The sequence below is a fragment of the Protomyctophum bolini genome, assembly GCF_963924005.1.
Source record: "Protomyctophum bolini genome assembly, chromosome: 13".
NCBI classification, from domain to species: domain Eukaryota; kingdom Metazoa; phylum Chordata; class Actinopteri; order Myctophiformes; family Myctophidae; genus Protomyctophum; species Protomyctophum bolini.
In genome coordinates, this window is record NC_137874.1 from 29,092,762 (window position 1) to 29,118,841 (window position 26,080).

The 26,080-nt window shown below is 39.9% G+C and overlaps 1 protein-coding gene across 1 annotated transcript; it reads left to right on the plus strand.

The window, feature by feature from the left end:
• Positions 1–2,508: 2,508 nt before the first annotated feature.
• mpp1 (MAGUK p55 scaffold protein 1) lies at positions 2,509–21,887 on the plus strand. The gene is made up of 12 exons (XM_080780294.1): positions 2,509–2,833; positions 11,738–11,869; positions 12,254–12,332; positions 13,567–13,652; positions 14,251–14,319; positions 16,914–17,110; positions 17,906–18,009; positions 18,092–18,172; positions 18,391–18,471; positions 18,860–19,062; positions 19,201–19,275; positions 19,399–21,887. The coding sequence occupies exons 1-12, from the start codon at positions 2,711–2,713 to the stop codon at positions 19,573–19,575; spliced, it is 1,407 nt and encodes a 468-aa protein (XP_080636420.1). The 5' UTR covers positions 2,509–2,710; the 3' UTR covers positions 19,576–21,887.
• Positions 21,888–26,080: the final 4,193 nt, after the last annotated feature.

Consider the following 26,080-nt stretch of genomic DNA (forward strand, 5'->3'; position numbering starts at 1 on the left):
TCTGTCACTTACTTTGACTGATTTATGGCATTGTCTTTCTGTTAAAATCCAACTATGTTAATTTAAGAACTCTGGGCATATAGGTCATTGTTTATTCACTGTGCACACGTGTAGCCTATTGTATGTCAGACTGTATGTCTGTCCCACAGTCACAATCCTTTAGTACTTAGGCTGTGGAAATATTCAGGACAAAACAATGGTACATTTCCAATAACCCATTCGTTACTACATGTGGAGTCAACTCCCGCCATTTATTTCTTCCCATAGTGCGTGGCAAAGTCGCTCTGGGATGAGTGCGCGCGTAGCGCGCACGAAATTCTAGTAATGTATAAAGCTAAACCTATTCTAAACCAGAACTCACTATTATGCTGTATTGCTCCCTCGTACTCCCATACATCAATTACTGTGTGGAGGTATGGGGGAACAACTACAAAACAACTATCCAGCAAATATTCCTACTTAAAAAAAAAAGCCATAAGAATTGTCACCCAATCTGAATATTACGCACCAACCAACCTATTATTCATTCAATTAAACACCCTAAAACTCCAAGATATAGTAGCTCTAAATACTGCAATAACAATGTATAAGGCACACAATCACCTGCTCCCGAGCTGTATCCAAGATCTGTTCTGGCCTAGAGAGAGCCGCTACAACCTAAGAGGCACTTCCATATTCAAACAAACAAATGCTAGAATAAACATCAAAGAGAGGTGCATATCGGTCAGAGGGGTCAAGCTGTGGAATGGATTGGATGACGAACTAAAAAACTGTAGTACAATAAATAAATTAAAAAAATGGTATAGATCAAAAATAGATACATATAACATTGATATGATGTTTTGTTTTGTGTTTTGTTTTGTTGTTTTTGTCTTGTTCCTGTTAACTGTATTGTCCTGTCTGTCTTTGTTTTTGTTTTATGTTATGTTTGTTTGTTTTTGTTTTGTTTTCTTGTTTTTTTCCCCCCTTCTGTTTGCTTTGTTGTATTATTTTACCTATGAAAACCATTTATTTGCTAGAAGGGTATAGGCACTATTTTGAATTGTCACACAAAATAAATAAACTCTACTCTAATCTACTTGGAACCATAGCATAATTCTCTGCTCGCATGTCTGTGTGCCCATGCACGTGTTTAATAAAATGTAATACAAATCCAAATAATAAGATAATATCAATAAGCAAAGCAGCATTGTAGTCAGAGTTGAAAATGAAGTAATTAACTTCATTAGGTGACAAATGTTATTTTATGCAGTGATGAATTTTCTCATTTTAATACTTCAAGTAGTCAAGTAAAGGCAGCTCTATGTGCTTGTAGTCAACTATCAAGGCTGGTGCCGCTGGTCTCCATTTGCTAGGTTATTCTCATTTAACGGCATGCAGGTATGAAGCAATTAATTGTTTGCCCTGTGCCCAGAGGCCCCAGCTCTATAGAGCAGACTAAGTTTAGGGCTTGAAGAAAAATACTACTAAAATAAAGGACTGTTATTCAAAGGTTAGGACTAGGCTCAGTGATGTCCGATTAGAATTTAAATGTTTAACACGTGTACTTGGAAAGATGGTCTTCATGTGATCAGTATTCGGTAATGTCGAGGTTGTAGTGCCAACAACAATCAAGGTGATGTGAGAGCATTTATAACAGGGGTTTCTCTACTTGCGTGTAAACAATGCTGGCAAACACTATCCCATGACTTAATGACATCTCTGTGTCCTTGTTCAAGTTCAGGGGGTGGGAACTATAGATTTCAGCAGTATAGATCTCACCTGAGGTAAGATATGATGAACTTATAGACAAATGTGTGATTTGTCATAAACAGGTTAGGTTAAACGTGTCTGTGATACGTATACATGCTGCTAATATGATTGTAATCCGATAAGATATATTTTCTGCAATCTGATAATAGACATGTAATAAGGCTGTAATAGAGATAGATAGATAGATAGATTACAAAGTGTGGCTAAATGGCCTGTACTTTCATATTCAATTTACTTGAAACTATTACGAAACAATAAATTTGTTATTATTAAAACATTTCAATGACAATTTAATTTCCCCAAACATCAGCCTATATAGGCCTACACTACACTGGATGGGGGCCCATACATATAATACAAAATGTGAAAACCCGTGAGATAGATAGGTCTACATAGATAGAATATAGGCCTACCGAATGTGTCAATGAATGATTCTCAATTCGTAAAATCACAATGCTTTTCGTGTAAAACCTGCCTCTCCACTGCATCGAGGGAACATGGAGCTTTCTGATGTCGTTCTCGACTGCGATGCGCATGAGAAAGCCTTTCCCTGTTGTTGTTATGTTGTTGTTGACTATACAGGCAGCTGTTCTGTTACTAAAGCATGCATGACAGTGGGGTTTTAACCGTGTTTATGATTGTGCTTCCTCACGATCGGCTAGACTGGAGCTTCGTCATCTGGCCGTACCAATAACAGTACAGTACGCCCTCTTAAGTAAGAACCCTGCAGTATGGACTGCCCCCTCCAGCAGTCACTGCATGTTTGCTTTGTCAGCTGTGTTCTTCTCGCAATAAGTACATCATCGCCTCTATACGTCTTATTACAGAGCAGAACCTTGGACTTTAGACCAACGAGACAGATTTATCTCAACGTCAGGGTTCCTTATCGTTTCGCAGCCTCTCGTGGACCTTTGATCAGGGACACATTGGGTTCACCTCTCTCTCTCGGTTTTGAAAGATGACGTTAAAATCCAATAAAAACGAACCTGCTGTCCCACTGGAAACGGTGTGCAGCGTCCGGACAGCGCTCTCAGACCTGTACCTGGAGCAACTTCTGCAAAACAAACCCAAGTCTGAAAAGGTACGACGATGCACTGATTTCACATTATAACTAAACGTTTATCAGCTCATAACATTAGCCATACTTGCTTCCGGGATGGACGGTGTAAATGGCATGGGTTGTTGTTGATGTTTTATGTACATTTAGTAGGCCTACTATACGTTGTCGCTTGCCGACAACAATAGATCTTGTTCGATTATTTGTTGTTGTAGCCGGTAAACGACACCGCCGTACGAGGGAATAAGTAAAGTTTATGCTCCAGTTGGCCGCTAGCCCGCTGCCGAATCATCTCAACTCTCCTTTTTCATTTCAAGCGCACCCTCAGTTTAGCCTCGGTCCCAGCCTTACTCATCTGCGAAGAGAAATGCCCTCAGTTTGATATGCATAGGCCGACCCCCCCCCCCCCCAATAATAATAACGCCTATTGATCATGTCACCATAATTTAAATTGGGCTATATCTCAATCTAATTTTGGTCTGATTTTGGTCCAGAATTATGTTTTTCTGACAGGGATAACAGTGAAACTCTTATGTTGTGTAGTTAATTATAGGTAAGGTTACTTACTTATTGTAGCCTAAGCCAGGAGCCTACTCCTGTAAGTGTCTTGCTGCAATAATGGTGAACACCCCCCCCCCCCCCTTCATGTTGAGGTCACCTAGTGTCAGTAAAATGCTGGTCTTAGAGATTCCATAGACATGTTATAGGCAAGATTCACTTCTGCAATGTGTGCACATACAGAAATAACCTATTCACGTGAACAGACCTGTTTACTCCCATAATAATGAGCCATTTATATTTGACACAGTGAATGACAAGTTATTTATTCACCTCCTATGAGAGAAATCAAATAACTTTGATTGGGCCTATCACTTAACAAGCTTAATGCCAACCTCTGATGAAAACAAACTCAGAGTATTTGCACATAACTAAATCTGTGATACATTGTGGATATAGAATCATGTAATAACTGTGTATTCACGTGTTTATGTGAAAACTAGGGCCAGTATCTTTATATATGGCTACAATAATGTACAGATTTATTAGATAATTATATGTCATTAATCCTAGTGTCCCTATTCTGGGATGCACATGCAGCAAAAAGTGCAAGAAAACAATTAAGTGCTACAATGTAACTATGATTAGGATACCAGGTAAACATCAAACCAAGCATCTTGCTAACTAAACAACATACAGCACTTATAAGCTATGTTATGTCTACCTATAATAGGAAGGAAGTGAAAGAGTATGAAGAGGCCAGTTTCAGACTGTGGTGGAAAATGGTTGAGTAAAGGCTGCAGTCCTATTGGGGAGCCAGGAGGGAGAGGGTCAGGGCATCATAGGGATGATCTAAAGTGTGCGGGAAGGGGTGTAGGGGCGAAACATGTCCTGAAAGGACATCATGCCCTTGATTGCCTTAAGCTAATCACCAGTGATTTGTACTGGGTGCAGGCAGCAACCGGAAGCCAGTGAATAGAGCACAGAAGGGAGTATAGACAGGTGAAAATGTAGGGAGGGTGAAGACTAAACTATTCTGGATCAGTTGTAGGGGTTGGACTGAGCATGCGGACAGACCAGTCAAGGTCTGAGTTGTCATAGCCTATCTGGTGCAGTGGTATCTGACAGTTTAGAGTTGAGTAACCTTGAATGACAGTCACAGTCACATCAGAGTGACACATGGTTCCAAGTGCTGATTTGTGTAATCAGCAACTTTTAGATCTTTGGGATTAGTGCCTAGTCAGGACTACTGAGTCACAAGGGATATTGTGTGCAGAATGAAAGTCTTTCACTCATTGTGTGTCTAACTTAACTTTATATTCAGCACTTTCTTCTCCATCATGTGACTAAGATACAGAACATCCAGGGGGGGTAGTTTAGCCACAATACAGTACCACATTTAGTACCATATTTGTGTGTTGATATATGGGCCAAGGCCTGTGTACAAAGAGGCTCTACGCACACCAAAGTCCTTGTGGCGGTGCCGACGCACGGGAGAAAACTATATAGGAGATCTTGAATGAACAAGAAGGTGGCCGCACACACCAATAGCCAGAGTACCAATATTTATTCGGACAGCAGGTAAGACAACATCCAACGTTTCGGCGGTTAAGCTTTTCCCTGATGAAGGCTTAACCGCCGAAACGTTGGATGTTGTCTTACCTGCTGTCCGAATAAATATTGGTACTCTGGCTATTGGTGTGTGCGGCCACCTTCTTGTTCATTCAAGATCTCCTATATGGGCCAAGGCCAACACACCTTTTCATCAAGAGATCTTTTAGCCCAATGCCGAACCTTGACCACCAATTATCCATGTTTGGACCAATATCTTGCCAACAAAAGTGCAACATTTTCTAAAACTCTTATTTGAACGAAATTGTGTTCATATGTTCCAATGCACAATGGCAAAAACACAATTAAATCACAATCATTTGTGTGACAATTAATTGTCAACTTAAATTTGCAATCGTGACTGACAGCCCTAGTGTGCAGAGAACAGAGCGGGAGATCAGCAGAAGGACTGAAGCAGCGGTACTGTGTTTGCTGTACTGCAATGTTATGAGGAAAAGAGAGCTGAGCCAGAGGGCAAAGCTCTCCATCAACCAGTGGAAAATGAGCTTCGATCTTTTTATGTGGAAAGGAGCCTGTTGAGGTGGTTCAGGACAGGTATCTAATACAGAATGCACCCTGGGCTACTCCCAAGGGAGTTTTTTTTAATCCACACACGTCCAGCTGGAAAGAGACCACAAGGCAGACCAAGAACCAGATGGGAGATTGTATCTCCACACTTGGAATGACTCTGGAAACCACAGTCAGAAGTAAATAATATTGCCCAGGAAAACGGATGTTTGGTATTATGTGCTGTAATAATATTAATAAGGCAATAATAAATCATGTGTACAGCAGTTTAGCAAATATTGAGCAGTTGTACCAATGATGAGATCATTGTCAGTTGTGTTTGAAAAACACGTTGCAATGTGTGAAACTAAGTTGGTACAGCAACTACGCAGTATGTGGCATCTAGGCAAATCATTCTGGCTAAGGAATTCTACCTGGCTTTAAATAGATACTCATCGACATCTATGGACGAAACCCTGTTTTAGAATCAAGAACAGTTACGATTTTTTTATAGATTTCTCAGCTGCCTTGTTGCCTGAAGAATGACGGAAGCTTGCTGTCTTGAAAATAAATAAATAAATCTGATTTTGCACAGATTTGAGTGTGCAGAGCTTCCCTTTATTTTTTCAGCTGCCTTGAAGGCATTATTGTGTATTTAACTGTACTTTAAAATGTACCATATTTATTTTAAATTATGTTGAATATGACTATTCAGAATATTTGTTTAACCCCATGGAGGCACTAACATACTCAGAGGATACTGAGGTGGGATACTGCCAATTAATAGCTTTCCGGAACTGGTTGGAATAACGTGTTCCTTCCACGCGCTACGTCCAACCAGGGAAACTCCCCCCTGTCAGGTGTAAAGGAGCAACTTGGACACTCAGGCATGAAGGAAGCATGAGTTCAAGTCCGTTGCTCTCCCCTTGTCCCCCATATATATGGGGACTAGGTTGGTGGAGGGTGTGTAGAGCCCAGGATCACATTAGATGATTGACACAGGGGTGAAAAATGAGTTACAAAATCGTGGGATAAAAAATATAAAAAATAAATAATAATAATAATAGCTTTCCACTGATAAGTCAGAACTACTGAGTAGGCTACTTGATATTGGCATGGGTCTCAGACAGTTCATTCTCAGTTGTCTAGCCCTTCAAATATGGAGCATCAGTGGTTGTTTGACACTTGGCAGAAGATCAAGGCAATCAACATTTGGCTAACCACTATGAGGAGAATACATTAATAAGTCATGTTTTTGATTCAGATACTGATCTGAGAGCAAGAAAATCAATAGATAGATTGCTCTATATTTGCTGCACAACATAAAACAATGAATACAGTATACAGTATATTAGGTTTAGACTATACATATTTAGACTATATATAAATATATACACACATACTGTGTATTTATATGTAGGCCTACAGTATTTGTAGTTATGCAGAACTTAAGTGTTCCTTAGCATTTTGACATCAAATGACATCAAGTCAAAATTGTGTCCCTCCCGGTTGCACATAACTGTTGTTTTTCGACATCCAGTACCTATAGCTACTAACCTTTAGGCTGCATTGTCGTCACAACAGGGATTTGGGTATCCACCTCAGTCAACCTTTGTGACAGCCAGAAAATCACGTGACATTCGACAAACAAACAGGAGAGAATACAAGGCAGCCGGCCTTTTTTTGTCACTTTTGTTTTTGACCATCTTGATCACATGACTATGTCTCAATTCTAGACAGTGCAATTCTACACTTTCAGAGTTAACACTGAAGATTGTGCTGATGTGAGTGCAATGGAATCAGGAAGCTAAGAGAAACACATTTCTCTGTAGAGACACAAAGGGATAGGGGCCTGTCAGGGTCTTTTTCTGTCCTAACTTCTTATTCTCAGAATTTCACACACGTTACAGCCCACGGCTATTTTTCACAGATAACTTATCCAACTATGCGGTACTCCCTATCTCAGCTTTGCTGATCAAGCATATTATCACAATTATGAGTCACTTCGAATCTTCTAGTCTAATCAAATCAAATACAAGAAGAGCTCTAGACCAGGCCTAGAGATACACACAATTTACAATTTATCAACAGAAACACTTAAATCAGTCAGAAAGAAAGAAAGAAATTGAGTTTATGCCAATTTGAAATAGCTAGCCGTTGAGGAATGGCTTGATACAAATTTGAAAGTGCAAGTGGTCTGATAAGCAACATTGTTCACAACACAAAAGCTTTTGTTACCTATACATTTTGAGTACTAGAGAAAATGATTAGGGGTACATCAAGTAGAAGAAAGGACGGATTGTGACACAGCAGAGCAAATCATTATTTGTGAGCCTGAGAAGGGGGCGGGGGATGATTTGATTGTTTTTCCACATTCACTGTCTGAAAGTCAACTAAGATTTACAAATGGCACAAGATTTAGGTTACAAAATGATCAATGCTTTAACAGGATAGGGCCACCCCCGGCACTCTCAAGTCAGTCTGCAGTCAACTTAAAATTGACTGCAGGCTTTTCCAGGATCATAGCATCTCCGATATTTCACTCATTTCAAGCGTTACTTTGCTGAGTCAAGTTATGGTTTGCTATTAAATGAATTTGCCACAGTGTAATAAGAATATTATGAATGTATAATAATCATTATTATTATTACCATCATAATCATCATTTATCATAGGGTAGATAGTGTTCGTCAGGAATCAATGAAGGACCTACCACCTCCACATTTAATTTTCTTTATGCTTTCTTGCATACTGTATTTTGACATTTCCAAATCAAACAAACCTATCAAAAGTAATACATTGGAATATCAAGTTTTAACTTCCAATCACACTTCTGCATGTTTCATTGAATATTGTTCAGCGTGCCTCAGCACGTTTTGTACTGCTTCTGATATTAATCATCCTGTCAATACTAGCTGACCTTTACACTGAGGTGTGACAGCTTCCTTTAACCATGTGACTTCCCTCTCTCTCCCCCAAGGGTCAGCACATTGTGTAAACGTTTAAAGAAAGAAAGGAAGAGACTCCTTTTCACAGCTCACTACTCACTAGTCCATTTTGTGTGCTCAAGACATCAGAATTGCTTGTGAACATTGGTTCATGATCGATAAATGTCAAGATACTTAGGGTTATACTTGTGTCAAGAATTGTGGAGAGATTTACAGTAGCAAGATATTCGTACAAAAGGGGAGATGTGACTCTAGTCCTGGTATGGTCCTATAGAATGAAGCTCATTGTGAGTCCACAAAAGCAGTCTCCTATTCATCATTGTCAGCGTTCAGCTCTATACCTGATGACATTAAGTGTGATTTTTAGCTTCCTCAGTTTAGGTTAAGAGTCATAATAACAAACTTTCACATGTCTACCCTAGAGGCCTAGAACACCATCGGCATAGCATGTAAATACATATTGAAAGCCAGGTGTCTGTTCATTTGAATCAGGAAATCAGTGTCTTAAACGCAGTGCTGTTAGTGTTCTCTGCACTGCAGCAGGAAAACTGCCCACTTCCCCAGGGAGGATGTCATTTAATCTGTTTACAACTAGAGTTCGTCCATGTGCTTCACTGTAGTGATGAGACTAAACTAAAACTATTCCTTCCAACTCATGGCTGATAGCTGCTGTATTACATTGCAATTAAAGCAGTTTGACTGAACTGTGGCTGCTTGGATGAGTCACCTAATCCCACACAACCTCAAACACAGCTGTTCTCCACCAGTGGTATAAGTGCATGTTAAAAGGGTCATAGACAAAGGCCACCTTTAAAAGTGGTCTTAAGTTATAATATAGCAATATATAAATATAATAGTAATTATAAATACCGGTAGACCTAGTCACCAGGGTTCTAAAATGTTCTGTGCTGCACTAGACTATACTATTAGTGTCTACTGACATTAGACACTCCAGTGACTAGAGTGTCTAATGTCAGTGTATCCATGCATTCCATAAGGAAGGACCACATAAGCCAAAGGCAGATCTAGTCCAGCTCCAGCATGAACCCGACTGGGCGTGATAGGGTCCAGAGGTCAGTTCTAAGCCATTGGAATAAACTCCAATGGCTTTATATGAATGTAGAAATAAGTGGAGAGCCACTTCTTTAACAAGTAACTTTATTTTAGCTCAAAGGAACGTAGGCATGATTTGGGTCATCCCTGTTTGTGGTGTGATTTGACACTGCCATGTTTATCACATCCCATGCCTCTAATCTGAAATCCTGTGCATATGAAGCTCTTCTAGAGTTTAGACATCAAAGCAGGGATTAGTTTGCCTTAGACCTAGTGTGTGCAATAAAGATATGGGTTTATCTCACACACACACACACACACACACACACACACACACACACACACACACACACACACACACACACACACACACACACACACACACACACACACACACACACACACACACACACACACACACACACACACACACACACACACACACACACACACACACACACACACACACACACACACACACACACACACACACACACAGAGCAAGGTGAGATATCCTATTACTAGTTGTTTGATACCCCTTGGTCTACATCAGCAAATGAAGAACAGCACCATCTAGAGGCTGTCCACGCCATGTTATGTCATAAGCCCAATAGCAAAAACAACTGTCAGAATCATTCATGGCGGGACCACCTCAGATGAAGAGGAGGTGGATGGTATTTATTTTATTCGACAATGGCTTAATGTTGCACAGATTCAGACAAACAGAAAACGTATTGTGCTGTGCAGAGAGCGTATCACTGCTAATGCATTGTTATATAATGATTGCAGGGTAAGTTGTCTTTGGTGTGCAACTCTTTGAAACTTTACGGGATTTATTGTTCCATATTTTCCGATAACTATTAAAATGTCCACCTCGGAGAGATCAATAAAGCGTGTCTTATCACGAGAGTAGAGTTCAGCATGAACCTTACTGTTTCATAATGCTGCTACAACACTCCTCGTTGGAATAAACAGCTTCTCGCATTCCTGACATCTTAATAGAATCATACAATAGATATATGTAGAATATACTGCCCTCAGAGAGAGAACTGACAATTTTGTCAAATGGTGCAACTGCTTAATAAGGTAGGAAGAAAGGTAAAATAATGTGCATAGTAGGCATAACCCATTGTGAAGCAATTTTGAATAATTATTTCAAAGGGCTGTGTTTAAAAGCTCACTCTGTTTCTTATTTTAACTCTCAAAAGTAATCTTCCCCAAGAATATTTTACATTTGAATTAGTTACTCTGCTCCAACTCAAAAACTTTAAAGCCAACATTTTAGTCACAAAAAAAAACCAACCCACCATGTTTCCCAAATTCCAGTCCATCAGAAATAGGCCCAAAGAATATCTCAAATTGACTCTTCATCACATCAAAGCACAGGGTGAGTTGAAAGGACATTGATTTCCATCTCACTCTTTAATATTTGCCAAGAGATGTGACCCCATTACTGATGTGGTCACCATGACCACATAGACCAGATGGACCAGACTGCCGGACATGCTTAATGAAGTGTTTAAACATTGGGTTAATTTTCAACCTTGAACATATGTTAAAACGGCAAATGAAACATGACTTGTTGCAATGACAAAACCTTTATCAATTTCTGTCAAAATACCTGGATGTCTGGAATCCTAATCTGTCAACCGGAATCAGGGTGACCAAAAATACTGCCCTTTTCAGAGGCTCTGGACACAAGGAGATTCTTATGGACCTAATTTAACCTCACTAGCGAATTCTTTAGATAATAGTGACTAAATGGCACACTAGCATACCAAATGCTGTATACTTGTTATACAATTAAAACCATTCATTTCAGGGAACAATGGGATGGTAACGTACAACAGTGCATGCTTCTGATAAAAAGGTTAAAGAGGTGGTCTTGTAACCACCCAACCAGTCAGTCTGTTAATCTACAGGGAGTGGACAATACATACACATTGAAATCAATGGACATGACTATTTTGAGCAACACCTATGAAATTACAAACGAAAGCATTGTCTACATGAGGGTGCATGCAGTGCATTCCATAGTTTTGGAGCCAGAAGGGAGAAGAGTTTGGGACGTGAGGAGCATTGCCCGTTTTTGGTGAAGGTACCTCCAGCTTCCCTGCGTGGGCTGATCTGAGGGCTTGTATAGGGTTTGATATGGGGGTGCCATACCTTTGGTTGCTTTGAATGCCAGCATCAGAGTTTTGTACTCTGTTCGGGCAGCGACCGGGAGCCAATGGAGGGAGCGGAGAAAGGGGGAGACATGTGACACCTTGTGGATTCTAAATGTAAGTTATTGTTGTTTCTTGTCCCACAGGCTGCTATGCAAAGTAACGAGTGTAAGGGGACGGACATACACACCAACGGTAGTGCAGGTGGTCACATGAATGGAGCAGAGATGACCAGGATGAGAGAAGTGACCTTTGAAAAAAATCCCTCAGAACCCATGGTAAATCTAATGTAATCACTGCAGTAGGGCAGGCTATTGGTTTTTGTTTCTCAATATTTTGAGTAGTAGAATTCATAAAATCAACATTAACTCCATAACTGCATAAGTTGTTACTAAATGTTGAAAAGCAGTATTTAATAATCGCAAAAAGCATGGACGACACATCCACTGCAGATAATGTAAATCTGTATCGTTTCTACAATATATCCTGCAACAAATCACCATGTTGTCTTTAAATTACACACACACCCCATCATTTTCTCATTCCAGCTCTCACTGTTTCATACACAGAGTGTAAGAATAACATACTGAACTTACAGAATCATTTTAATGAACGTAAATTTGTATTGGTGAGTTGTGATTAACTTTGCGTCTCACATCCAGGGGGTGACGCTGAAAGTGAACGACAAACAACGATGCACTGTGGCAAGAATATTGCACGGGGGCATGATCCACAGGCAAGGTATGGAAATCAAAAGTCAGATTTATGTTATATTATACCGTATATATTATATATTTTAGATTCATTTTGGTGGCCATAGCTGAGAGGCCATCTGGGAATCGGAGTGACCATCTACTCGCCCACTCAGTCTGTGTCAAAAGTGTCAAGACACTTAACCCCTAAAGGGTGATTTATACTTAAATAAATCAGGCAGCTGCTCCTGTGTGTACTCATCAGAGCCATCTGAGCAGCCCTGTGCTGGATGAAGCAGTAAAAGCCTCCCCTGGGGACCAGAAACCCCTTCCCTTTCCCTTCTCAGTCCTACGGTGTCCTGCACGGCAAACAAGATATAATAGTCACACTCAACACATTGCAGCATTGTGTTGCGAGCTTGTAGATCTGCTATTTTTGGCGCGGGTCATTGGCATACCACACAACAGAGTAAAGGTTAGGCATAAGCGTGACTGTTACATTTCTGATGTTCAAACATTGCCTTTACACTCGTTCGAGGTAATTGTACTAGATGGGCATCAAGGAAATAGAGTTAACATAAACTGACTATTTGCGGTGATTAACCTTTTATAAATGCCACAGATCTGTGTGGACACAATTTAAAAAAAGGCTGACAGTGGTCTGGCTGTGTGTCAAGACTAAGAGTGAGTAGATCAATGAGACTTTGAGATAGCAACAGCATACTGTTAAAACTAAACTCATTAATTATTCATTCAGTAATTTAACTCCATCGTAAAATCAATAACAACAGAGGGATGATAATACTTGTCAGACAGACACTTTGACAGAGAGTCTCTATATAGATAAATACTGATTGACAGATTGAGAGAGTGACTATGACTACTGGTACGTCCAAAGAAAAAGCATACCAAAAAGCAGATTGCTCCTATACAATACATACAGATAAAAAGACAATACAAATTTAACTGAAACAACGCTTTTTTCCAGAAATGTTATAGGAGTTACTATGCGATTAATTCACAATTCACAGATTTTCAAACTGCTTTGTGTCATGAGTTCATCCACACAGAATGTTATTATTACACAGTGACAAAGCAACAGACGTTTCACTCGGTCAGAATGAGGTCTATTTTTCACCACGAATAAAGGCATCAGCCTATATGAATGAGGCATCAACTAAGAATAGTTTTGATATGAAATAGTTGCTGGTGATTCACAAAAATAACACCTTTATAGTGTTACGGCTTGTCTCCTTCTGATATCAATGCATGTCTCTCTCCAGGGTCTTTACACGAAGGGGATGAAATAGCAGAAATCAATGGGACAAGTGTCATCAACCACTCAGTTGATCAGCTACAAAAGATCCTGGTGAGCCAAAGTTTAAGGTGTAAATGGAAATGCTTACAATTATGTGTACACTACACTACTTTGTTCTTTTGGGCTACTGCACTAAAACATCCATGTATCCATAAAAGCAATGTTCCAGCATGCTATTGATTGCTCCCAGAGATGTAATCACCTAAATGCTTTGAAACATCTGTGATGGGAGGTGCCCACTTGACCTGACAGCATACCCCAATCTAGCGACCTCTGCCATGATTATTTCAAACGTTTGCCTTGATTACGATTAATGAGCGATTCTTTAAAAACTATATATAGATCGTGAAATTAGACAATCTACAAGCTGACGTGTCATGAAGCGACACGTTGTAACCTTGTAGACTGGCTATTTTTGTGAGCCATCATTGTGCCCCGAAGTATAATACAAGATTAAGTGGTTAATGAAACGAACCAATTTTGTCCATTATAAAAATGTGTTCATGCCAATTCCTTGACATAAAAAAAAGGTTTCTCAATTATTCAATGAATCTACATACGCAAGATGAAGTCAGTTATTGCTTATTGGTTTTTAATTACCGTAGTATTACCCTTAGTACCGTAGTATTACCATTTTAATTGTTTACAGAAAGAAACCAATGGTGCAGTCACAATGAAGATAATTCCTAATGTGCAGAGTCGCTCCAGAGTCTGTGAGGTAAGTTAGTGATATTCCAAAGACAAAATATTTTGTTTGTTTGTTTTATTTTCTGTGATTAATCCTTATCCTTGTGGGAGCTTTCTTCCTGTAGTCCTTGTGCCATTTATTGTTGAATGGAGGATCGCAGACACTGAGCATCCTATTCTGATTTATCGTTTTGTTTTTATGATTATTTCTTTCCTAATCTGCTCCAAAACAGAAATATGACCTTGTGATAGTTATGGTTTTGTGTCTGTGACCAGTAAAATCGTAAGAATAATCATATATCTGTTAATTGGATAGTGCTGTGCCCCTTCCACAAAAGTCTAATTAAACCACGTTAACCCTGGCGTCCCTATGTTGGGCATGTCATAGGTTAGTTCTTCTCCTTAAGGCTATGTTACTCTCGACTTCCTGCTGCCGCATATCGACTGCACAGCATGTCGACTGCACAGCATGTCGACTTCTGCAAAAATTATGATTTCGCTACTCACCAATACAAAGACGGTTTTGTGGTGTCAAAGGCCTACTTTCCCTAGTGGACATACTCTGAGCCCCACGTATAAAATATTTCACCTGAAGGAAAAATCTGGCAAATGGGATTTTTATTATTTATTATTTATTTATCTGTAGAGGGCGCAGTGGACTAACATATTTTTTCTTCCGGTGAAAAACAACTGGCCAAAAAGTGCATTTTATGTGTGATGGGGGGCTTTCGCTGCCACAAAACCATCTTTGTATTGGTGAGTAGCGAAAAGTCGACATGCTGTGCAGTCTTCATGCTGCGTCAGGAAGTCGAGAGTAACATATGGCTTATTTGGACCTATAGGTGAACTATCTTTTTTTAAATGTCAAAAATAGCTGATCTACAAGCTCACAATACTAAATTATTTTTTCACAAAAAAAAACATAAATGAGCTTGTAGATCAGCTTCCCTTTTAGGGCTTAACTGGTTAATACTTAGTTACATGGTGATGTTCATCATCATGTTGCTTGCTGAAATGTCAAGCTGAACAACACTGGTCAAAACATAGCGTTAGCTTGAAAATGGGTTATTTTTGGGGGATTCGTTAGACTGAACTGTCCTGTCTTTTCCAAAACTCTTCTGTTAAAAGGAATGTGTTCTTTATCAGGTGAATCTTCCATAATTGAATGAGAGACACAGGTGACTATATAACATTCCAAGTTTGCAGTAGTGGGCCAATACAGATCATCCCTCACATTAGATTTGCTGCTAATTCTGCCATCTCCTGGCCATAACATAGCTTCCATGTGCAGAAGCCATTTTGTAATATCTACAATTCCTTGGCATTGCACACATTACATTATTGACCAAACAATGTATTGACTAATCAAAATGTCTCGCCTTGTCAGATTGGACTTGGTCATCTTGACAATTGTAACTAACTGATAAACATTAAGTTAGTGTTTTAGCTTATGATGTGGTCAATGATGGCAGTTTACCCTGAAGCTTGTAGTGCATTAAGAGGTAGTTACATAGCGTTTCATACCATTCTATTTAGTACATTTTTGTACACCCTATCCTTCCTTATTTTTTGAGGGGTGCTATAGCCCCTTCTATATTCAGCTATTAGTGTCTTACACAAACATTAAATTCCCATTGACAATGAATGGAGAATTTACGTCATATGTGGACGAGCAAATCGGCTATTTTTGTCCTACACAAAATGGAGAATTTACGTCATGATGTATGATGATAAGAGCGCCCCTCACTTCACACGGGTGTGATTTTTCTTTTTCTTTTCCTTTGTTAAAGACAATAAGGTTTGTTGTTTACCACAACCACTGGAGTGACTTGTGGAAATCACAAATATCCAAGTAGGCCTACTGAATACTAACAAATCCACTAAACTACCTTGGGAAATTGCTTACATGTACAGTATTATTGATGTTCGGTGTTTCAGTGAATTTGTTCCAGTATAACCAAGTAGGCTACCTGTACTTCCCAGTGATAAGTGATTTTTGATGAGTATGCACACAGATCAGGGCTGTTAAAATAAGAAATGTTCTCCACTTTCAGAGCCCAACATGAGGCAAAATGCAAACATAATTTTGTTCCATTTATGCATTATGTAGTACAAGACTAACATTTAACATCATTATCCCTCATATGATCTTATTATTAACACTTGTACTGAGGGATTAAATGAGGGGAAATAAATAACCATTAACACAATGTAATAGAAAAATCACATTTGCTCAATAGGGGGTGCCACACTCTAACTCTGGAATGGGCCTTTGATTCTAACCATGTATAAACAATAAGTACTGGTATATGTATAAGTAAAAGAATAAAAAGAAATAAGGCACGGCCAGCGTAATGTATTTAGCCATACTGACACTCACCTTTAGTGCAATTGGACAGTACATAATAATACAATTGTGGTTAAAATCTGTTACTGAAGTTACTGAAACCAAGTGAAAATTGATCAGGAGCCCAGACAGACCAAGTTTGGAAGCAATATTTCAGTCATGGGATTCAACTTTACTATTCCCAATACATCACATGTTCCATGACATGTGATGTATTGGGAATAGTAAAGTTAAATGTCAATCTCTCCTCTTGACTGGCATGTATTTTAAACCTGCAGATGTATATGAGGGCTCAGTTTGACTATGACCCTGCCAAGGATGACCTCATCCCCTGCAAAGAGGCAGGTTTGAAGTTCCAGACCTGCGACATCATTCAGATCATCAACAAACAGGATCCTAATTGGTGGCAAGGCAGAGTGGAGAGTTGTACAGCTGACTACGCTGGACTTATACCCTCCCCTGAGCTCCAAGAATGGTAGGTACAGCCTCTCAGACAATATTTCTGATATATTAGTTTAGTTTTATTTAGTTCAGTAAGCACTAAGAACTTCAGAAGTGATAAAGACACTAAAAGATTACAAAAAATCCATTAAAGTAACCGCTCTCTACCTGGTGTTCTGCTATACTGGAGTGTTTATTTGTGCAGACAGGGGTTTCACTTCTTGTATTATGCTTCCTAACACCTCATATACATCTACACTGCCAGCGATGCAAGTGAGCGAACGATGAAATCTCATTAGAATAAGTTTTTCAATTAGACTGTCCTGACGAGGCTGACGTACAGCAAGCGTGCAGCGACGTCGTCCACCCCTCCTATATTCGCTCGCAGAATCTCTTATTCGAGAGAGGTTTCGCGGCCTCAAACACTTTCATTGGTTGAAATCTACACGCTACTATTTATTGGTTATTTGATTGGTTCAGGCTACGTCACAACGCAATGACTGGCACTCCATATCAGGACAGTTTTTCGCATGATATAGCCGTGGGAGAGCTCAGCCCTTGCCCGTGTAGATGAGGTGTAAGAATCCGTTCACACTGTCCCGACAGACAGAGTGAATCAACTGCCTTCATAACAGGCAGACAGTGTGAACATAAACACCAAGTGTGAACATGCCATACTACAATTTTAACTTCAAACTGATTAAAATGTTTATTTTCTTTTTTAACCAAAAATGTTAATTTTGGTTGACATTACATGTGACACCACACCAGGCACTACAGAATAAGGGCAGACTGCACCTAGCTTAATGTAACACTCTTATCTTTGCAGGAGGTCGGCAAGTAAAAGCAAGGCCACTAAAGGCAGTCCCTCCTGCAGCCCTTTTGGAAAGAAGAAGAAGTGCAAAGACAAGTACCTGGCTAAGCACAGCTCCAGTGTGTATTAATGAATATATACAGACTTACACTTTAATTGTCAGCCGTTATAGATTTCTATAATACAAATCTTTTTTTACAGTTTTTGACCAGCTGGATGTGATTTCTTATGAGGAGGTTGTTCGGCTTCCAGCATTTCAAAGAAAAACTTTGGTGATTATTGGTAAGCAAGCCCCTTACCAATAATCCTTATCTGGTCCATGAAGATGTACGGCTATTTATTTGTCCCTCTGAATTTTGGGTATAGAATTTATACTATAGTCTTGGACATTGTGGAAAAAGTATAAATAATAAATAAATATTATATTATATATAATAATAAATAACATGACATGAATAAGTTTCCAAAATAATAATTTATAAATTGATGAAACCTTTCAGGTGCACCTGGAGTAGGAAGGAGATATATCAAAAGCTCACTGCTGAGCAAGTACCCAGAGAGGTTTGCCTACCCTACCCATTGTAAGTACAATAGCTGCTCTGTTTTCTTTTTTTCTTTTTTTACTGGGTATTCTGAATAGAGGTTTAATGTGGAATGTGGAGTGTAGCTACCAACACATGAAGCTTGATTTAGGCTTTGCTTCGGTAAGCAAGTGTGAGCAAGTGTAAAATAACGTATTTTAACTGAAAAAAGTGTCTCATCTTGAAGTAGTGACAGTCAATATCATTGAATTGTCACTTCACTTCAGCACAAATGAAGCAAAGGCTATCGCATTCCTTGTGTGAAGGGGTAGTGGTTTTGAAATACTGTAACTGTAAACGTTCAAGAGATAAAGAAGGAAGAGATGATAATGTTTTTTCTTTTTAATGGTATGCAGAAATATAACTTTCAACTCTAATTCTGTCTCAGACACCACCAGACCCAAACGTGCAGACGAAGAAAATGGGAAGGATTACTATTTTATCTCTAATGAAGTCATGACCAAGAGCATCTCTTCAAATGAGCTGCTGGAATACGGCAGCTTCCAGGGATACATGTTTGGCACCAAGATTGAGACCATCCAGAACATTCACGAGCAAGGCAAAATCGCCTTGTTGGATATAGAGCCACAGGTAGGCAATCCTAATGAATAATATAAACATACAGCATGCAATACTGGGGGCAGAATATGTGTATTATTTTGGAATCATGTATTGGGCCTTTAGTTTCCACACTTAACAAAACTCTTCTCAATTGATTTTTCACTGCAGACTTTGAAGCTGATGAGAACTCCTGATTTTGCACCTCTTGTGGTTTTCATCGCGCCCACCAACACAGCTCCCCAGGTGCTCACTCATTGTCCGCAGACTTTAGGCCTTCGTAAATAGCAACACCCTGAAAATAATAACCTAACCCTTGTTTGGCCAGCAGTTCCTAACACTGTGCTCTATTCCCCGCCATCTCCTTAGACGGAAGCCCTGCAGGCAATCCAGAAGGAATCTGAAGCCATCCTAGCCATGTACAGACACTTCTTCGATGTGATTCTCGTCAACAACGACATTGACGAGAGTGTGAAGGGAGTGGAAGAGGCCATTGAGCGTGCCACCTCCACTCCGCAGTGGGTGCCTGTATCATGGGTATATTGACAAGTTGCCTGTCCCTTTTGTTTGGTGAAAAGAAGTGCAATATCACTCCCTACGCAAGACCTTAATAGTTAATGTCCCAGGTATGTTTGGGTTAGATTCATGTAATTGTCTGAGATGAGATGTTTTGCACTAAATCATCCACAGAAGAAAAAATAAATCAGCAATACTAAAAATATTTTATTTCAGAATTCCTAGAGAACCTAGTTTTATGTGGTTGTTCCTACTAGAAATTGTAGTCACGGGGGCCCAGATCACTCCTGGTTTTCTGTTCCATCGAGACATCATGTATGTGTGTCCACAAAGAATCAAATGATTTATGGTCATCATGAATCACCAGGATCCTGGATGGCTTAAAATCATTGTAATCTCTATGGGAAAAATGATTTTTCAGTAAGGTGCCAGAAACCACGCCCACTGCTATGCCCCATTGTCTAAATGAGTCCTCCTGGGTTAGAACATAGACCAGCAGTCTGGGTTCCTCCTGGGTTAGAACATAGACCAGCAGTCTGTGTTCCCAGGACCTAAGCGGAGAACCACCGATATAGGGCATTAAGTGCTTCAGGTTTGTTATCGGCTGAGGGATAGGCCTATTATGTATAGTGCCACACTGACATCCTGTCCATTAAGTTAACCACAGTAATTAGAGTTCTCATCGGGCCCGAAAATAAGGCCCGGCCCTAACTGGGCCTTATCAGTTAGGGCCCGGCCCGACTAATTAGCATAGATTTTAGGCCCGATCCAGCCCTAAAACTTTGGGTCGGGCCTGGTCGGGTTTGTGCAGAATTTGAGAACTCTACACAGTAAAAGTGAAATGCCAGTCAGCACCATCATAATAGATAAATACACAAACAGAACAGAACTATTATTTTTATTATTATAAACAAATTCAATATATATATTTTTTTCATGGAGCCCGAGGCCCGGCCCGGCCCTACTGATTAGGCCTAGTCGGGTTCGGGCAGAGTTTGATAACTCTAACAGTAATCCTAACATCCCTATATTACGCATGCCATTACAGGCACACACAAAAAAAGAAAAGTAAAAAAAAATGTACATATATAATACAAACATAATATAGAAAATAATGCAGATCTACAAGGTCACAATTCATTGCAATGTGACATGTTTTGAACTTGTAGATCAGCTATTTGTCTTATGAAAAAGTACAGGTATGTACTTCAGTGGTTAACTCTTGAGTTAACTTAACGCTCAGGATTTCACAGTGCACTCAACCTTGATTGTTGAAATGTGTGATGGGTGCAAATGCAAAATAAGACCACAACTGTGAACTGAAATTCAACCGTGACTCTGAAATTATTTGGGGGTTTTTTGTTTTAGTTTTCTATTCTATGAGTTTGTCATGAATTTCAGATTCTAAAGTCATTATTCATTATGTGGAAATGTAGAGATTGACCATGTCTAGTACACAAGATTGTTTAGTCGACGGTTGACAACCTATGTTGTCTCAACTCATCAGAATTGTATACCTCATGGAATGATGTAAAGGCACTTTCAAACAAAATTTAAAACTCCTCTGCTCTGTTGCAGTTGTTTAGTAGATTGTCGAGTGGTGGAAACTTGGAAAGTACCGATTTACTTGAGTACTGTAGTCCTACTTAAAGTACATTTTGAATATCTGTATACTTTACTTGACTTTCACTCCATTTCAAGACTGTTGTGACACTTGTGAATTATCCACTTAAGCCCTATTTCAAATATAGTGAAAATAACAGGTCTACAAGCTCACAATGTACTTTACCTTAAGTAGGCTACTGCAGGTTGAGTACTTTGTCCACCACTGGTCATTAAAACATACAATACATCTTTCCACTTTGGGGACACATTGAGAGGTCAGCCCTGATTTGAAATTGCCAAATGAACACCAAATGAACATCAAAATAGGAGGGGGAAAAAAACAAAAATAAAGATATTTACAAATGCATGGAGTATGATGTTAAAGTTATAAAGTTATTGTGGAATGACGCACTGCTTCTGTAGTCCAACTAATCCAAGAGTTAATTGTTTTTACATCCAGCGAAAAGGAAAAATGAAAGTAGGCACAATGCAAAGAGTAGCGCAATAGTCGATTTGCAGCCATTTCAATGGGTAAATGCAGCTACATTAATTATGTGTGTTTTAGGCGTTACTGTGCGCCAGCATGGACATCTGCTGTACAGTAACTTCATGCTGGCAGGCTGGCACACAGAAACACCTGAATGAAATATGCCCACAATTAATGTTACCGTGTGCGTATAGCCTACCTGTCAAAGTATCTGCTGTGAAAATGGACCATATTTCAAAGCAATAAAGGTCAGTCTATAACTGATTGGAGGTCCATGCTGGTCCTTCTCACCTGCCTCTCCTACACTGCCTACCTCTTTGCTTGAGTGATTACCAACTCCTTTATCATATAACCATATGAATGTGCATTTGCAATTTTCATCTTTCAATGTAGTTCCTGCAGAGAAACGGCATACAACTGACCTGCAAATTCTAGTAAAAAATGCTGAAGGCCATACTTGACTAAATAACCGGTCAGCAACTTCCATGAACAAAGGCTATAGGAGAAGTTCCTTGCTATACATCAGTATATATTGAAACTGTTCCAGCATCCTCTTGACCAAAGAAAAAAAGGTTCACAAAATAGAAAATAGGCTATATCAACCAAGTTAAATTAAACGACTATGGCACGACAGCCATCCATGACATTGTCACATTTGAACCCACCAGGAATCAAATACTAATAGTTTAGAATAAGGCATGGCGGCCATCCATAACACCTGAACCCATGGAGAATAGAATAGAAAAGAATCAACTCACAGATCAGTAAGGCCAACACAGTTAAAACAATGCACTAAGGCACAGCGCCATCCATGACATGAACCCATCAGGGTTAGAATAGAATCCTTAACACCGATCAGTAGAGCTGCAGGGCAGGAGGCAACGTACGATTCATGGCAGTGTGTAGTCTTCACGAAGAAGTCTGGTTGCCAACAAGCCCTGTTTGAATGTAGTATGTTACTTTCTCCTGCAGTATCATACAGATTATGCATTGTCATTGGAAAGATACTCAGGGACCTCGGCTCGAACTCGATTCAAAGGCACCAGTTCATAACCATCTTTTCGTCGTCTTTTGTTAAAGTGTCTCTTTCTGTATGCCAGGTCTTCTCGCACCTACTGTATGGTTGAATTTATATAAATGGATTCATTCTCTTCCGTGGCCTGCCGCCTTTGTGCATCAAATTAACATTATTCCAATCCAAGATATTCAGAATCAGAATTAGATAAATAGATATTGGATATCGCCTGCTGCAGTTCTGCTGCATTTCTGTTTGGAGTGGCAACAGGTGAGACAGTGAGCAACACCTGAACAGCTCCAAACTCATGTGCCGCATTATCACATGATGCTAGCTCTTGGCCTGAACTCCAGTCGTGGAAACGAAAAAGTAGCTCATATGCCTACTGCAATGTAGATAATACTCTGTAAGTATAAACAGTCCAGAATTCAAAAATTACTTGAGTAGCAGACAGTACACATTTAATGTAGTCTACCAGTATCAAATGTATAGGCTGTATAGTGTAGGTTACTCATTTATACAGAACTAGACCTGTACGTGCCCGTCAGCCAGCGGCCTACTTGAGAGCGATACAACTTGGGAACCTAATAATACCCGTTGTCAACTTGTCATAGCACCCGTTCTAACTATCTGTCTGTGTCCCACATGGAGATCTCTGTATTTGCCAGTCTGCCTGTGTCTTGAGTGCAAACTGACTGTGAAAAGTGGAGTGGTTAAGTAATCAATTTGCAGGTGTGGGGTTGCCATGGCAATGGCTGGAAGAGGCTGGAAATTGCACAGGTGAGGGCCCACTAGCAGAGCCTGACCAGAGCCTTCTGTGGTGGTTCTGGAGAACCGTGGGTCCGACCGACTACCAGGCACTGCACTCCCTGCGGGGATGTGTCAAATGTGAAGTCGGTGGGTCAAACGGTTCTCGAGTTACGTGCATTACAACCGTACACACACACACACACACACACGCAGACAGAGACGTGGCGCATTTATAGTTAGACTAGACCTGTGGCCCAGAGTCATTTGGGATCCACGGCCAGTTGGCTGCCCACCCATGTCGTCGGTAAAATAAAATGATAAATACATACAGAGATGCAATGACAGTTGAGTTGACCAAAGTTTGGCGGAGCCCTTTGCTCGCTGCTGCTAGCACACAAGTGTTTACATTTGGAACCTTTAGTGTGAGCATGTCCTATGTTACAGGATTCCAATCCAGCAGAGCTTAACGGTAAAGTCCTATCAATTGCTTTAAAATTCACACCCGTATGAAGTGAGGGGCGCTAATATATTAAAGTCTAACTCATGTTGCTATGATTAGGTGATGTAATGATGATGTAAAACAAACAGTGTCAACACAAACATAAAATTATCTTTATTGTTAATGGGATTTAATGTTTGTGTTAGGGACAAGATGACGTAAAATTTCCCTTCATAGTCAATGGTGTTTTTAAAACAAACATTGAACTAAAAACAAACATTAAACCTGTATATAGGAGGGGGTAGAGCCCCTCAAAAATAAACAGGTACCAGTGAAACTAGCTCTGTTATTGGCTCTAATTATTGTAATAGTGTATAAATGGATACACTGGTACAATGGAGACCTAGTACTCATACTAGGAAAATAATGTAACTGAATCAACACTGAATGGAGTCCCTCTGTGTCATGTGTACATAGCCACACAGCAGCTAGTAGCTATACCATTGCACGCCACCTATAATCTTATGATAATCTTATGCTGATGCCAGCAGGCCAGCAACACCCCCCTTGGGAGATGATCAAATTGTGGGTGTAGAGCCAGTGACCTACTGTTGGTTCTCTGGACCCCATGGGAGATGAAAAACCAAATTGTGTAAGATGGAAATTTAAATCTATAGTGCCCACGATGGGCCCTCAAAGAGTTTGTGGTTGCCAAAAAAGCCGGTCAATGTACTGTAGTATCACCAAATATACATGTTCTCTCTCCCTCTCTTTCATGGGAGAGAGCAACTCTATATGAGATCTGTAAGGTGGTTACAGTCACACATGTCCATTCATGTTGAGGCAACATGTGTCCTTCAGATGTGTTATATCAATCCCATGCATACGATAAGATTGCTGCCCAATAGAGAGTATGCGCATGCTTAAAGTGAATGGCACATCGAGTGGCAAAGTGAGTTTAACATTGTTTAACGTTGTTTAATGCAATCAGATAGGACTTTTCTGTTTGGATGCATGGGTTGTCAAGGCCAGAAAGTCGTTTTTTGACACTCAGTATAGGCCTTCCTGCGTAACTTACGGGTTTGATGATGATGTCACGCACATACCCTCTATACACTTCCTATCCAGCTTCATGGTCTGGAACTCTGCAGTGTTGCTGGCTCCTCTGTCCATGTTGGGTTGGCTCCCACAGTATCAGTGGGCTCGCCATCAGTCCCAGGTGCCTGTGAAGTCAATGAAAGTGATCACCGCTGCGCTGACAGGACTCGCTCACTGCTGCCTTCCAGTATGCTCCTCAGAGCCACTACAGTATTTGCACACATGAACACATGAAGGAGAAGAAAACTCATTGAGCCTTGAGACCCCTCCAGTGCTACAGTTTTCCATCATCGCAAACAGACCATTTCTAGGACCTGGGAAGAGCTCTTTATACAGTACCATGGTTGTGATTGGACAAGCTTTGCATAACGTCTGTAGTAGCTAATTGGCTGTTGTTGGTTACGTAACCAATCTATGTTTTACAATAGTTTATAAAGACATGAATTCCCTTGCAGGGGCAGAAGACCAAACTATTCAAGCGTTATAGAAATTTTCAAATTAGGGAGGGGCCTATGTAAGCGACTGCAGCAACCACTCTTTGCAATTTTTCAAAATTGTGACTTTTCTAGTTAGTGTGGTTGCACAGACTTTTCTAGTTGACTTTTCTAGTTAGTGTGGCAACCACACTAACTATAGTTACTGTGACGCTTTATTTTTCTTCCGGAGTAATCGAACTTCCGCTGCGATTGGCCGAGCTTTGCATAACGTTTGTAGCAGCTAATTGGCTGTTGTTGGTTATGTAACCAATCTATGTTTTACAATCTTTATAAAGACATAAAAAGACAAAAAATAAAAGAAAATTGAATCTCATGTTTCTCGTGTTTGGCACACTGTGATAAAGCTCTAAACACGAGATATCTCGTGAATGGCACAGAATTTACCCTGTGGGATTAATAAAGGTCTTCATTACGTAGTAAATGCGTCGGCTTGGAGTTGTTATTGGTGACTCCTGTAGGATTACACAATACAATGCAATCAGTGGCTTAGGATCAATAACCTTGTATAAAAAGGTATTAAATACACCTGTCCATAACAAAATTGTAATTGGCTGACAATATTAGTGGGAGGGGCCTATGTAAGCGACTGCGGCAACCACACTTTCTAGTTATTATTATTATTGCGACCACGGGTCGCAGTTTAC